The sequence below is a fragment of the Lissotriton helveticus genome, chromosome 8 (assembly GCF_964261635.1).
Source record: "Lissotriton helveticus chromosome 8, aLisHel1.1, whole genome shotgun sequence".
NCBI classification, from domain to species: domain Eukaryota; kingdom Metazoa; phylum Chordata; class Amphibia; order Caudata; family Salamandridae; genus Lissotriton; species Lissotriton helveticus.
In genome coordinates, this window is record NC_136069.1 from 361,964,726 (window position 1) to 361,980,587 (window position 15,862).

Genomic DNA, 15,862 nt, shown 5'->3' on the forward strand with positions numbered 1-15,862 from the left:
TTGCGTGTAAGGCAATATATGTTGCCTTATTACAGGAAGTTAACTCACTGAAGTATGGAAAATATTGGGAAAGAAGGACAAAGTGATTTTCAAAAATTCAAAATCTATCATAAAACGTGTTAACCTTGAATATTAGAAATAATATATAATGTTGAATAATGTGTGGCCAAAACTCAAGGTTCGAAAAGCTTTATTACCTCTTTTGCCCATATTAGAACTAACCCTATCTCTCTCCCGGTTCTATCAGTTGAACATAGGGTCCAGGTGGCAGCTGGTGCTGTCAAGGTTTGACTTTTCTAATTTAGCACGTACAGACTGATTATATGCTGATAAGACTTCAGTGGTCCTAGCATCCAGCAGTGCAGACACTCTTTCGGTTGAAAAAGAGGCGGCATGTCGTTGCACTATTTTAGTTTTTCGGCATTGTTTCCCACTTATAGAAAAGTTAAATGCCACAAGATGTCCAAGTGTCACCATTTAATCTATGAAAACTATTCATCTGTTCTGTACATGAGCGGTATGAATTTACAAAAAGAAGGGACTTAGTTAAAAGCATCACATTCATCAAGGAGCGAACATAACCCAAAAAAGTCAATTTTTGGTGCAGACTATAATCAGAACACAGAGATTCTGGAGAAGGAATGCCCATAAAACTGCACTAAACTTGTACTCACGAGCACATAATATACAACAAAATAACCCACGCCAATTAAGTAACAAGGTTACATAACTTACCAACCAATTAACAAACTCTGCTTAAAAGCTCATTTTAAGGAATGGCTTCTTCTGCTGAGCTGCTTTTGAAGAATTAATCAGCTGAGCAGATCAGCAGTGCTAATAGGGAGGAGAAATGAACGACAGGCAAATCTGGGGCACCACAAAGCGCAACACAGAAATCTGTTGTTGCAGGAAGAATATATTCAATTGACTGTTCAAGCAGCAAATCCAATATAGTGTAAAGGCAAGCGACTCTTGCCATGGCAAAGATACAAAGCACCAAACCATTGTCAGGCCGCTGAAGGGAAGGCGCGCATCTTCAGGGATGAAGGCCAGGAAGGGAATTCAAGCGAGCAAACTCATAGTTTAACTTACTTGTCCATAACCCCGAAAAATCAAGGTCAAGGGAATTAACATTTTCCTGTAAAGAAACAAGGTATATGATGAAATAACAATTAAGCCCTAAGGAGTTGAAGGGTGCTCATGAAATTCAATCAAAAGAATTCCATCAAGTCGATCCTAGTGATGCATTGACCCGCATGTGGAAGCAATGTCCAGATTTATCAAGTCTCTGGTTTAATAAAGACAGCTAAAATGGTCCTAAAACTCACTTACATCAAATATTAATAGCACCAGATGGCAAGGCCAAATAATGGAAGGAGGACGAGCAAAGGTCATCTAATAATGGCAATTTCCTGATTCCAAGAATCCGACTGGCAAAAATGGGAGGCCGTTCATTTGCATATCTTGGACCAAAGATGTGGAATGCTCTCCCGCTGGCGTTAAAAACAGAAACTAATCTTCTGGCCTTTCGTAAAAAGCTGAAGACTTTTCTGTTTTGATTCCCTTTCTCTTATGACTTCTTTTGCGCCTACCTGATTTCTCTCTTCAGTCTGTCCCTGGCGCCGGGAAACCCATTGCGGGTAGCTGTGCGCAATATAAATTCAATAAAATAAATAAATAAAATAAATAAATGGGCAATTCACACCTCCTTATGAGGTAAATGATTCATGCATTCATTAAGCCCGTACTAGCAGCCGCGGTCGGTAGTGGGAGTACCTGCCGGGCGGTGATAGGGGGAGGGGCAGGGTGGGGGGGTAGTAAAGTATGGATTACAGAGGTTTACAGGAAAGTAAACATATAAATAAATAAAATAAATTTTGTTGCGCGCACTACATCGCATTTGGGCATCGGCACGGTTGCACGCACTGTTTCTCATGCACACCGTGCTTTCAGGAAACAGTGCACCCGATTAGCCGGAGGCATTGTAGCATGACCCGTATCGGTTGCAGGCTCTTTCCTAGAGCCCCAGCATGCCGCCACCATGACTGCGCCGCCGACATACCACCAGCCCTGTGGTGATGTCGTAATGCGGCGGTTGGGATGCCGTCATCGGGAGAGGATGAGGAGTAACAACCAGAGCTCCCAACTTTGGAACTTGAGAACCGGGTTAGAGTCTCGGGTTGGCTCAACATCCTGTGATTCTGAGCAAATCACTAGGGGCCAGATGTAGGTAGCCTAATACCGGTCGGTAACGGCCGAAATTACCGAATTTCGGCCGTTACCGACCGGTATTAGGCTTTTGAGATGTAGGTCCCCAATTTAAAGATTCGGTAATTTACCGACTTGGTATTTTAAGTAATCGCTAAAATTCCGATTCCTTAAAATACCGAATCAGTAAATTACCAAATCTGCAATGTAAGGAGCACTCAAATGAGAGAATTGCATAGTTAAGGATTTGGTATTTACCACCAACTAAAAGTTGGTGGCAAATATCGAAAACCTGTGGAAAAGCATTTTTGTGCATTTCCAAAAGTGCCATGTTGCAGACATACATGCTCTTAGGGCATGTATGTGTGCCACATGTGCAAACATGCACGAATCAGGGGTGCAACAGGGTGTCAATGGGACACCCTGCCACCCTTGAATGTGTTCCACCATTACCGAATCGGTATTTTCCGATTCGGTAAATCCCATTCATTCCTTTGGGCCTCCAGGCCCATTGGAATGAATGGGAATTACCAAATCGGTAAATACCAATTCGGTAAATACCGCATCCTACCGATTCGGTAATACTTACCAAATTTTTTTCCACATAGCATTTACCGATACGAAAATACTGAATCGGTAAAATTCAGTATTTTAGAATCGGTAAATTAGGATTACCTACATCTGGTCCCTACTCTCTCTGTGCCTCCAAAAAAAATGAATGAGTCCTTGTGTAATGTAACTGGTGCATAGCCCTCCAATACCTTCGATTGGAGTTTGCGCTCCATAAAACTACAAAAAAAATAAAAGAATGTGGCATTTCTGGGGAGATCAGTAATTCTAGGTCCAGTTCCATAGTAATTCCGTATTCTCTCCCGCTGCTTTCCATGAATATTTCAGCTGCATTCAGCAGAAAAAACACGTCAGGTCTTTGATGATTTCCCTGACAACTGATTCTCGGGCAATAGGCAAGTCCAAGTCCCAAATCTGGGGTAAAAGGCCGCTTTATTGGACAGCTAGGCAGTACAATATAAATTAGCATACAGATCATAATACAAACACGTTCCAAAATAACACCCTCCGCCCCTAAGCAATATCCCCATAGCAACTATTACCCAACCTTGTTTGGCCTGATCCTCCTCCCCAAACCCCTATCTCCATCTCCTGCCTACCTCTTGCCTCCCACTTCTCTCCCTTGTTTCCCTCTGTCGGAAGTTATTCCTAATGCCCCCAACCCTTCCTGCCTGTCTTTATCTCCTCCAACTCTGCCACCTGTCCAAGTGACAACCAGCAACAGAAAACCATTTAAATAAACGTGTATGACAGAAAACGATTTACAAAATGCATACACAATGGCAGGGTGGTTGGGCGGGTCAAAATTGTAAATCCTCCTACCTCTTCGGTGATCATACACCTGTTCGGCCTCTTTGCGTTGAAAGTCACAAATTTAGTTTTGGTTGCAATAATTTTCATCCCATTTTATGTGCAGAAGTGGCTGAATTTGTCAACAAGAATCTGTAGGTCTCTGGGTGTTTTGGGAAATCAGATCAGTGTCCTCAGTGAAAAGTAGTGCTGGGATTTTCTTTCCTGCCTGGGTGAGAGAATTGTTTTCAGAATTAAGTAAAGATTTCGCACACCCATTGATAAACAGTAGAAATAACATGGGAGCCAGCACGCACCCTCTGGCGCACCCCTCTGTTTATTTCAATCTTGCCTGTAAGTTCACTGTCTGGGCTACTGCGGGCCTTTTCATAAATATTGTGTGTGTAAACGTACAATGATGGATAGCAAATCAGAAGGGATAAACAACATCCAGCATAAAACTTGCCACAGCTTAGCCCTTGGTACCAAATCGACAGTGGTGTGTAAATCCACAAACGCAATGTAAAGGCCTTCCTTTCCCATTTTTTGGACATCAACGCCATAACTTTGTCCTATACTTGTTTACAAAATATTTTTGTAAAGTTGGCTATTAAGCTAACCGGGCACTAGTTGCCCTGGACATTGCGTAATCCGTTCGTGAAGATGGGAACTATCTTGGCCCCGCTCCACGTCTCCAGAATTGGGCCTCCCTTCAGGATAGCATTGCTTAAGGTGTTAATTTTTGGCAACCATAGGTCAAGGTTAAAACAATAGAGGTCATCTGGTATTTTAACGGGGCCTGGTGCCTTTCCTGCTTTCTGGGACTTCAAGGCGGCTTTGGGGACAGCTAGGGAGAGAGTTAGGGTTTGTTCAGTGCAAATTGAGGTGATGGGTTGGGAACTGATAGGCAGGGGAAGAAAACTCATGGCTTCACAAAAATAAAGTGTTCCAAAATGATTCTCCAAGTCACTGGCTGACATGGAAGTCTCTGGCCGTTTGTGCCCCATCTTACCCTCATGCGAGATCAGCTGCCACAAAAGCTTGGAGTCCTACTCTTAGCCACTTCAAGTAATTTAACTATGGTGGACTTAGCCCATGCCTTCTTGGCAAACTGAATTATTAATCTATAGCAGCTTTTAGCTTCCCATAAAGCTCCTCTATCACCTAGTCTGACAGCTCTATGAGGTCTTGCTTCTTAAGTCAACAGTTAACATCAATCCACTTATTAGTTTTCAATTGGCAAACTTTCCTGCCCCTAGATTTGACAGAAGACCCTCAAATGTTCTCAGATAATGTGTTATGGATCTCCAGGATGCTACTAGGGCTGGTCGTATGGGTTCAGAACAAGTCAAGGGCAGTACAAGTGCTGGCAGAGATACAATTTAGTGCTACACCATTAGATTTTAAGGTGACGATCTAACATTCCTCATGTTGTTGATTATGATTAAGTCATTGCTCTCCATGTCTAAATCTATTTATTTACAACAAGGGGTGGTGATGGACAGAGTCTCTGAATTAAGCAGAGTACTCTCACCCAGTCAAGAGATCAGGGCTAGATCCAACACCGTTTTTTAGCTCATTGCACCATCCCAGTTTCAGAACCTGGCTGTATGCAAATTAGTCTGTCCCTGGCCCAGTGCATCATGGGAACAGGGCAGACCAGACTACAAAAGCCAATTCTTACACTGGGAAGGAAACAAGCTTCCGGGGACCGGTTTCTGCCATTTCAGGAGTCCCTTGCTCACTGCACCATCAGGATTCAAGCAAGCCGGGCCGAAGAGGCTGAAATGCCAGAAACCGGTCCCCGGTAGCTTGTTTCCTTTCCAGTGTAAGAATTGGCTTTGTAGTTTGGTTTGCCCTGTTCCCATCATGCACTGGGACAGGAACAGACTAATTTGCATACAGCCAGGTTCTGAAACTGGGATGATGCAGTGAGCTAAAAAACGGTGTTGGATCTAGCCCTGATCTCTTGACTGGGTGAGAGTATTCTGCTTAATTCAGAGACTCTGTCCCTCACCACCCCTTGTTGTAAATATTTTTGTCCACCCTAAGCGTGGAAGGGTATACTCAGACATGAGTCCCTTGCTCATTGCACCATCAGGATTCAAGCAAGCCGGGCCGAAGACGGCTGTAATGCCAGAAACCGGTCCCCGGAAGCTTGTTTCCTTCCCAGTGTAAGAATTGGCTTTTGTAGTCTGGTCTGCCCTGTTCCCATGATGCACTGGGCCAGGGACAGACTAATTTGCATACAGCCAGGTTCTGAAACTGGGATGGTGCAATGAGCTAAAAAACGGTGTTGGATCTAGCCCTGATCTCTTGACTGGGTGAGAGTATTCTGCTTAATTCAGAGACTCTGTCCATCACCACCCCTTGTTGTTAATTATTTTGTCCACCCTAAGCGTGGAAGGGTATGCTCAGACATGAGTCCCTTGCTCACTGCACCATCAGGATTCAAGCAAGCCGGGCCGAAGAGGCTGAAATGCCAGAAACCGGTCCCCGGTAGCTTGTTTCCTTTCCAGTGTAAGAATTGGCTTTGTAGTTTGGTTTGCCCTGTTCCCATCATGCACTGGGACAGGAACAGACTAATTTGCATACAGCCAGGTTCTGAAACTGGGATGATGCAGTGAGCTAAAAAACGGTGTTGGATCTAGCCCTGATCTCTTGACTGGGTGAGAGTTTTCTGCTTAATTCAGAGACTCTGTCCATCACCACCCCTTGTTGTTAATCTATTTGCCAGCTGTTTATTATCGGCCCCTCCAAAAAAAGGGCCAACAAATTGTGGTCACTCTCTGTTCTTGATGTCACATTAAAGTCAACCAGCTCCTTCCATAGTTTCAAGATTAATACAAAAAATAGTCTAAGTGGTTTCTATAACATCCCCTCCTGAATGTGGGCACAGGTTTACTATCTGTAATCGAGTGCCCATTCCACCCTCGTATACCCTGAGAGAGAGTTACATCTACCACTTTGAAGGCTACCTTTGTCAGATGTTTGGTTGGTGTGCTATCAATTGCTGAAATACCCCAGTAAGCATCATCCTCTCTGCCAATATCATTAGTTAATGGAGAAGGTTCAAAATTATATTAAAATCACCTTCCGTTAAGATCGATTTGTCTTTCTTTACAGACTTTAAGAGTTGGTCCAGAAAACACAATGTGGGGGATTCCCTATGGTTGCTGAAAGGCCTTATATTCAAAATCAATATATCCTGACATGGGCTAGGAATTACTTTGACCAAACCCTGAACCGAAATGTTCACCCATGTGCACAGCCCACCCACTGCCGGCCCGCTGTCGGCACACCATGGCACTCTTGACCATAACTTGGAACATCTGTCTCCGGGTCTAAATGCATGAGTGGTTATCCAGGTTTCCTGGAGTAAACAAATGACAAAACTGTCAATGAAGAGACTCCAATCGCTGTCAGATAGCCTGTTTTTTAATTCAGCCACATTCCAGGAACAACCATCAAATTACCTGGCTTTGAGATTTCATGGTCATTTTGTCGGCTGGAGTTGTTATTTTGGCTGGAAATAAGTTCTGCATAGGCCAAGATATTTGTAGAGCAAACAAGACGTTCTGTATGCACACGGGGGATAGGGTGGAGTGATTATCAGAGGTTAAAAGTTAATCTTGGTGCATTGGACAGCTGGCCTCAGTTGGATAGAGATGAGTCTCCAGATTGGGCTCCATCGTACCAGTAAGATGAAATCTAAGGGTTAGGAACTTTTGGGACAATTGTATAACTGTCAGTGGAAGTTATTGATGTATGCTCAATATAGCCACTGTGTTAGAAGATGGCAATTGGGCGTCCTCTCTTCCCAGTGGAGCCACCGGAGATAAACTAGTTGGGGGGGGGGGCGGATTTGAATTGAATCACTGACCCTAATGGAGGGCCATATTTGAGGCCAAGTGATAGAATGGTGTTTTATATAGTAGTGCTGGACAAGGTGATTTTGATGTAGTCCCAGTTATTGCCTGAGTGGGGGTAACTTTTATACTCTCTATGTCATCCCGGATCACTGAGTAGCCGGGCTGCACACTTCTGATCCAGGCATTACTTTATTGGTTAGTGATTCCGTATCCGCAAAGGATTTTCTTTACTGGTTTAACTTAGAGACATTTTCCATTAAAATCTCACTATTAGCAAAAACGGCAGGGTGGGGCAATAGTTTGGAAAAGGTCAGATCCTGAAAGAGAAGCATCCCTCGTAGGTCAGGTAGCATATTTCCAACACTGGAGCATGTCCTTCTTGAAGCACTCATCAAGTGGAAATCTCTTGTAGACATATTGGGCTGAAAGATGGACAAATAAGAGTGTATAAGAGGCAAGAAAGAGATGGGGGAGCTAATAGGTGCTCGAGTACTGTCTTCAGAGAGAGCTCTCGGCCTAGGATGGGTGCTTCTGGGTGGGTATGATTCACAAGCAGGTGCAGTAGTCCCCTGCACTTGGGTCATCTCTAACGGGTGGATCAGTTTGCCATTATTTAAGCGCGTCACTACGTCCAGGAGTTTGGTAACCATAGACTTAAGTTCATATATTTCTGTCTGCGGTTGCTGCACTGAAGAATCTTTGAGTCCAGAAACTGTAGCAGGATCGGGAAATACTACAGGCTCGGTGTGGGATTGCATGTCTCTCAGCGGGGGCTTATCTGTGCGGCAGGTCGCACAATCTATTGTTCGAGTGGTGGGGAGATTTCTCTCCTTGTGTACTGACTGCAATGTTTTCTTTTATTCAAAAATGTTTTCTATTTTCTTTTGCCCAAGGAGCTCCTTTGAGGTGAGATTTAATTTATTCCCCCAGTAATGATTCCACCTCCTCTTTCAGGTTGTCCATGACAGTTAAGACACATTTCTCCACGGAATGTTTTCTTGCCCTCTTGTGCCCTTTTGCCCCTTGGGGACTAAGTGATGCTTTTCTCTTGCCCATTCTGCTGTGAATACATTGTAAGAGATCTTCCTAGTTAGATGAAATCTCGGCACTTTTTACACAGTGTGGAGGGTCTCAGTGAAGTCACTCCAGTTGCTAGCACAGTCAAAGATTTAGCAGTATGAAGAAAAATTCATGTCTCTTAGCCAGGGCACAAGTCCTAAAAAAAGAAGTGGGGGGACTAACCTGGTTAGGCAGTATGCAAGTGACATTACGGTGCGCAACATGTCGGCGCTCGACATCACGGCACACAACATCAGGGCGCATGACATCACAGAGCATGACATGGCACATGGCATCACAGGAATTGACATCATAGAAAGTGGCATCACAAGCCACGACTTTACAGGAAGTGGCATCACAAGAAGTGACATCAGATCTAAAGATCTCACATATATGTTTAGCAGTTCTATCTTGTGTACGTTTGAGCACATTGCGAGGATAATAGCACAGTGAGCTATGGAAGATGATATGTGACTTCTACACCTTGCTATCCCCCAGTTTTATGTAACACATCCTGTACATTCATTTACAAACGTATATAATGTATTGTATATGTAATATGCGCTTGTTGATGTAAAGCACTCTTACACCCTGCATTGGGATGAGTAGGGCTACACAAGAAAAAATATTGGGACTTAATTATTTCAACGCCTCCTCAGGTGTAGTAAACTCTGTATAAATGCAATTTGCTGTGTGTAAATACTGGGAAACACCAACACATCTGACATTCTTACAGTGTATGCATATCTCCTAAACAGGGACTGAACAAAGTGAAAAGCTGCCTTTTTTCAGAATGTGTGAAGTGTTCACCTTTGTTTCCCCTCCGCTTCATTTGCATGTAGGTGTGAGGCTCATGACTGCCTGCTCCCCGCCAAGAGACTCACAAAAGGAGGCCTGATGACACCTCAAATTTGGCCTTTGTTATGGGCCCAGCAGGAGTCTTAAATAAGAAAGCCCCGTCCCCGCCTGCACATTGTTGCTTGTTGCAGATGGAAAGCAGACAAGTGGGGCCCAAATTCTTGGCAGGGTGGACGGCGTTCACCCTGTGGAAATAGTGGGCCGATGCCGTCCACCTGCGCGTTCCCCGACTCGTGCCCTGTTCTTACCCGTTCAAAAGGGAGTGAGTCACTGATATCGCTGAATGGCATAATAGCTTGCAGAGGAGAGACAAACCAACTGACAACGAATAGCCCGCCTCAACGATGACAGGCGAAGGCGGGCCCTCTCTCGGCCCAATCTTTGCCCGGGCAACAACAGACTTATAGTACTGAGGAACACAGTCATATTAAATAAAAATCACCCAAAGACAGGGCAGCGGGAAAAGACCTTTGGGAACCTGATGACCGGCTTGACCATAGATTACATTCTAGCATCAGAGGGGTTCAGTGATCGGTTTCTGCATATAGAAACCAACTACGTAAACTTACGCTTCCCTCATAGGCATTTATTAATGGAAGGGGGTCCCCAAGCACTTAAGGGTTAAGGTACCCAAACCAGTAATAACAAGAATGAACGGTTACCCCCTTAAGTGGGCGAAAATTAACAAAGAGGATTTTTTTCCCCAGGTAATGGCAGAGATGAAAACCGAAATACTTATTTTCATAGATAATACTCCCGAGCCAATATAACTAATAAAGGCCTTTGAAGCATTATTGGGTTACATAAAAAGTTTAATTACATGCCCTACACACACTCTAATCAGGCACCTGTCCCTCGCTGGTCTGACTCTGCTTGAACTCATTCTCTGAAAAATATACATGCTGCCCTTAGTGATTCCCCAAGAGATTTGAGAGTAGTACAAAGTCTGTGCAAGCAGTATAGAGTGGCACATAATATCGGACTACAAAACTTAAGAGAGGAAGCTTGGGAAGCTCTTCGAGCAGCAGCGATAACAAATAATTGTCGCGCCTTTTGGAAAGAGATAAATGCTCCCTTCCTTCCTAATGACCAAGACGCTACTTTAGAGCTTCATGTAGGAGAGTAAGCGTTCAGTGGCTCACTTCAGCGAAATGCTTGAAACAACTGAAGAGGAGCTCCCCACATCTGGTAATGCTTACCAGAATAAAAGTAGGGAACCATTGGATTTTGATATAGCAGTGTACTCCCTCAAAAGCCCCGGAGCCAGATGAAGTGCTGATAGATGTCTGTTTAGTCCATCAAGACGTATGGGTTTGCCTTCTAACAAATACTCATATGTAAACTGGCATCTCCAGATTCCGGGAACAAAAGTATGCTTATTCCCATTTACTAAAAAGGGGACAAGACACTGCCCTGTATTTACATGCAAATCACACTATTAGATGGGACCTCGAAATGAATGGCCGACTACTGTTGACAGGCTACAGGACTTGGCGGAGCAGCATAATCCCTTTATCCCAGTGCAATATAGTTTTAAAAGAGGTAGAGAGACCATTGACCAGTGTTTAAATCTAAGCCTGATAATGGCGAAATATACAGTGGCCAAGAAGGGGCATATTTATTAAGCATGGGCGGATTTTGCGAATTGGCAATCCGCGAACTTGCGTATTTACGGATTCGCAATCCGCAAATTCGCAAATTCCGCGAACTCTCGCGAATTTGCGGATTTTTTTTGTGTTCGCAAGGGTTTCTGCCAGTTCGCGAGGGTTGTGTACCAGTTCGCAATTGCGAACTTACTTGTCGGCTCGCAATGGCCGCGACTATGTTGTTTCTACGTCTGGTTCATCATCACAGGTTCACAGCACCCTCTGTTTCACCACTGCCACCCATGCCACCCTCTGGTACATCACTGCCACCCTCTGGTTGGTTTATCACTGTAGATTATGGGGGTGAAAAAAAGCAAGCACACCTGCCCTGCTTCAACTGACATGAATTAATTTGGGGTTGATTAATGTGTCACTGAATTTAAACTTCCAGTCTGGCTGGCACCTGCTTCCTTATCTGTAATTTGCTTTCTGTTGCAGTGCAATTTTTTTTCACAGGACCTTTGTGGCCTACTTGTAGCTATTCTCTGAGCCTGCTGTGAGGGTCAGAGCAGGTTCATAGAATAGTTGCAAGTAGGCAACTGAACTCTGAAGGGGCCCCTCAGGAAGCACTACAGGGAATGGTTACTAATGATAAGATTGAACTTTTGCACCTGCTGAGTGCTTTCAGTTTTGTCTGTAATTGCTTTCTGTTGCAGTGTAATTTTTTTAGAGGACCTTTGTTGTATACTTGTAGCTATTCTCTGAGCCTGCTGTGAGGGTCAGAGCAGGGTCATAGAATAGTTGCAAGTAGGCAAATGAACTCTGAAGGGGCCCCTCAGGAAGCACTACAGGGAATAGTTACTAATGATAAGATTGAACTTTTGCACCTGCTGAGTGCTTTCAGTTTAGCAAAAATCCAAATATCCAGCAGCATCCACAAAAAGTAATCCTTCCAGGTCAAGATCCAAATCAAAGTGACCAGCACATGAAGAAAGCACTGGGAGGAGCCTGCTGGACAGGAACAGGAAGTTGGAGACTGTGGGGCACTTCCTTCCTCCCCCCCCCCAAAAGGGACTCCTTGCAAAGAAAAAGTGCAGGCAAATGTCAACCTGAGGAGTTATTCTGATAAAAATCATAATTTTCAAGGTTTATGCTGCCTGCTGGTGGATTTCTTGTGCGAAATTGCAAATTTTGCAATTTCGCAATTGTGAGATTGTCGCTGACCGCCGCATCTACGTGTTCGCAAGTGTTTACTCCCGCAAAATTGTATAGTATTCTAGTTGGCAAGTGCGACCAAGCAAAAAATCCGCTTCGCACAGATTTTACGAATTTTCGGCAAGTTCGCGAGAGTTCGCGGATTGCAAATTTGCCCAAAATCCGCAAAATCCGCGAGCGGAACGGATTTTACGCTCATGCTTAATATTTATTCTGGCTTTATGGACCTCTCAGCAGCTTTTGATTGTGTTTCACATTCCAAACTGTGCTGATGGGCACAATGGGTATAGAGGAACCAATATTAGTTTTCATTCATCAGATGTATTTCCAGGCATCCTCAAGTGTCCGGTATGGTAGGGCGGGGGAATGTTTGAGACAGTTTAAAATTCAGAGGGGTGGCACACAGGGGTGCATCCTGACCTCTTTTCTCTTCTCACTTTACACCAATGGGGTGGAGGCCGCATTGTTAAGTTCCATCTGAGATATTCCACACATAAACGCAGCCCCCATCCCTAACCTCCTAAGCGCAGATGACGCAGTGTTAATTGCCAGAACCGGCATGGCTCTGCAGACTCTAATTGATGCCTATACCCTTTTTATGAAACAAATGGACCTTAGAGTTAACAAGGCAATCAATCAATCAGTACTTCTAAAGCGCGGCAACTCACCTGTGAGGGCCTCATGGCTCCGGTGGATGCAGGTCCGACTGGCCACTGCGGTTCAGTCGAAGAGCCAGGTCTTGAGATCCTTCCTCAGTTGGGTCTACGAGGGGGATAGCCTGAGATAGAGAGGAAGGGTATTCCAGGTTTTGGTGGTGAGGTAGAAAAAGGATCTTCTATTGGTCCTGGTCTTGCAGATCCAAGGGATGGTGGCAAGGACCCGTGGGGAGCGGGGGTGTCTGATGGGTACCTGAAATGGCAGTGGTTCAGGTATGCTGGTCCAGCATTGTGGAGAGGTTTGTAGGCATGTGTGAGGAACTTGAAGGTGACACTTTTGTTGAGCTAGTGGCATTCTAAAAGGTGTTCAGCGATGTGGCTGCGGGGGGGGGGGGGGTGTTGAGGACCAGTCTGGCTGCAGTGTTTTGAACGTTCTGTAGTTTCCTGAGGAATTTCTGGGTGACATCTGCATAGAGTGCATTGGCGTAGTCAGGTCTACTGCTGATGCGTGCGTGGGTGACCATCTTTCTAGCCTCAATGGGTATCCATCTGAAGGTCTTTGTCTTTGTCGATCTGCCGGTTCATGGGGAGCGAGAAGTCAAGTATGATTACGAGGTATTGTGCGTGGTCGGTGTGTGTGTGGGGTGTTCCTAACACGGCGGGCCACCAGGAGCCTTTCCACGTGGAGGTGTTGGGTCCCAGAATGAGAACTTCGGTCCGAGTTGAGCTTGAGGCAGCTGTTTCTCATCTAGGTGGCGATGGCCTTCATCCCGTCATGTAAGTTGTTTCTGGCGATTGTGGGCTCGTTTGTGAGGGAGAGGTTCAGCTGGGTGTCGTCAGCATAGGAGACGATGTTGAGTCCGTGGTTTCTGACTATGACAGCGAGCGGGCCATGTAGACGTGAAGAGGGTGGAGCTCAGGGAAGAGCCCTGAGGGATCCCGCAGATGATCTCCTTGTGTTGTTAGAGGAATAGTGGTAGTCTAACTTGCTGTGTTCTACCAGTGAGGAAAGAACAGATCCAGTCCAGGGCTTTGTCGCGGATGCCAGAGTCATGGAGACTCATGCTTAGGGTGTGGTGGGAGACGGTGTTGAAGGTGGCCGAGAGGTCCAGGAGGCAAAAACCTAAGTTCTCGTGGCAGGGAATCGGTTGAAGAAACTACCCTCACTTCATATAGAAACACGTAGGCTGGAGCTGGTCCACACATTCTCTTACTTTAGGATTCTTTTCAATGAAAATCTAACGTGGAATAGCAAATAGAGGACTGTCCTTTGAAAAGAGCATTATGTCCATCTTCACTTACATAAAAAAATTGGAATCCAAACCACTACCGGAGATCGCAAAAGTTTACAAGGCCAAAGCAATATCAGTGGCCTCCTGTGAGGCAGGGTTGTGAGGTATGACAAACATTGGCACCCTCCAGCGTATAGCGGACAGCTTTTACAAACGGCTATTTTCCTCCTTCATACCTGCTCAAATTATATCTGCCAGAATGAAATGGAGGCCCTTTTTAGTTCTGATATAATTCGTCTAGCACCAATCACATTGTGGCATTCCATATGAGAAGGGAGTCGGTTAAATTAAATCAAACCATTCTGAATGATGTCTAAAATTGGGTCACGTTGCTGCTGGTAATTCAAGATCCTTATATGCGCCCGCCTGGCTCTCATTTAGAGCAGCTGCAGCCTCCCTACTGCAGGTCCTTATGCGCGATGTAGTCCAGTAAGCGTGCCGCGCACTGCGGGGAATTCAAGATCCTTATTATGCACCCCCTGGCGTTGATGAAGTGCAGCTGCAGCCTCCCTTCTGCAGTCTCTTATTTAAGAGCATCAGTAGTTCTCTAAATATCACTAATGTGTTTATTTTGAAGGTTTATTAGTCACTGTTTTATCGCATTTATTCACTTTGATCATTTATTTTGAGACTGTTTTCATTCCATTTTTTTACTGTTCACTTTACTTTCAGATGTATCTGAAATGCACTTACACATTTTCTGTATCAATGAATTGATTTGCAGTCTGTTAACTTGTCTTATATGTTTTAGAGCAAAAATAATATTTCCATAACTTTCTTGCATTTTTTGTTTCATCTTCAGTAACCAGAGGCAACCAAGGCGGTGCTGTGTGCAGAATGGGTTATTTCCCATGCGGCAACCTTACAACATGCTTACCGAGGGCTTTTCACTGTGATGGTGTTAGGGACTGTGAAAATGGGGCAGACGAAGAGAATTGTGGTGAGTATAGTTGTTGGTATGAAAACTGATGTTCATAAAATATACATTGGCTGCAAATGCAAAAGGTTACTAAATAAGTAAAAAGACTCTTCAGATCTCGTGAATGCAGTCCTTGCTAATATCAAATGATCTAGGGAGCAGCATAGATCTCCTTTTATATGATGAATGTCTCCATGCATTTGAGGAAACATCCTCTTATAGTGTTGCTATTTCTGGTATGCACGCTTCCTGATGTGTAACCCAGATGGGGGCGGACCAAGGCAGAAAATGCTTGAATATGAAGGAGGAGCATACGTCCTCCATGCTTCCTCCAGCACTTGCTTGGGACCTTCAACGTGGAAAGCATGCTCAAACCAGCCATGCTTCATTCCTTCTCCCACATAACCTCTCTCTTTCCATTCATCTACTCTCTCTGTTTCCTTCCTTCCTCTCTCGTCTCCCTCTCTGATAGCTTTTTCTCTAATTTTCACTCCCTCCTTTTCTTTCTGTTAAAGGCTCTGTGCCTGCTGCAAATAACCTCGGGGAACATGGGAGATAGACAGAGGCACCAGGAGCGGCCATGGGCTTTCAAAAGAACCACTGCAAATAACCTAAGGGAGCAGGGCAAATAGACAGAGGGACCAGGAGCGGCCCTGGGCTTTCAAAACCACTGCAAATAACCTCAGGAGCATGGGAGATAGACAGAGGCACCAGGAGCGGCCCTGGGCTTTCAAAAGAACCACTGCAAATAACCTAAGGGAGCAGGGGAAATAGACAGAGGGACCAGGAGGGGCCCTGGGCTTTCAAAACCACTGCAAATAACCTCAGGAGCATGGGA

At 44.8% G+C, this 15,862-nt stretch overlaps 1 protein-coding gene across 1 annotated transcript in view; it reads left to right on the plus strand.

Moving 5' to 3' along the window:
- Positions 1–15,862, plus strand: part of RXFP2 (relaxin family peptide receptor 2) — a 1,449,053-nt gene that overhangs the window by 473,921 nt on the left and 959,270 nt on the right. The window contains exon 2 of the mRNA XM_078657149.1: positions 14,908–15,045. Coding sequence (XP_078513275.1) covers positions 14,908–15,045 — 138 coding nt within the window. The remainder of the gene's footprint in view (positions 1–14,907; positions 15,046–15,862) is intronic.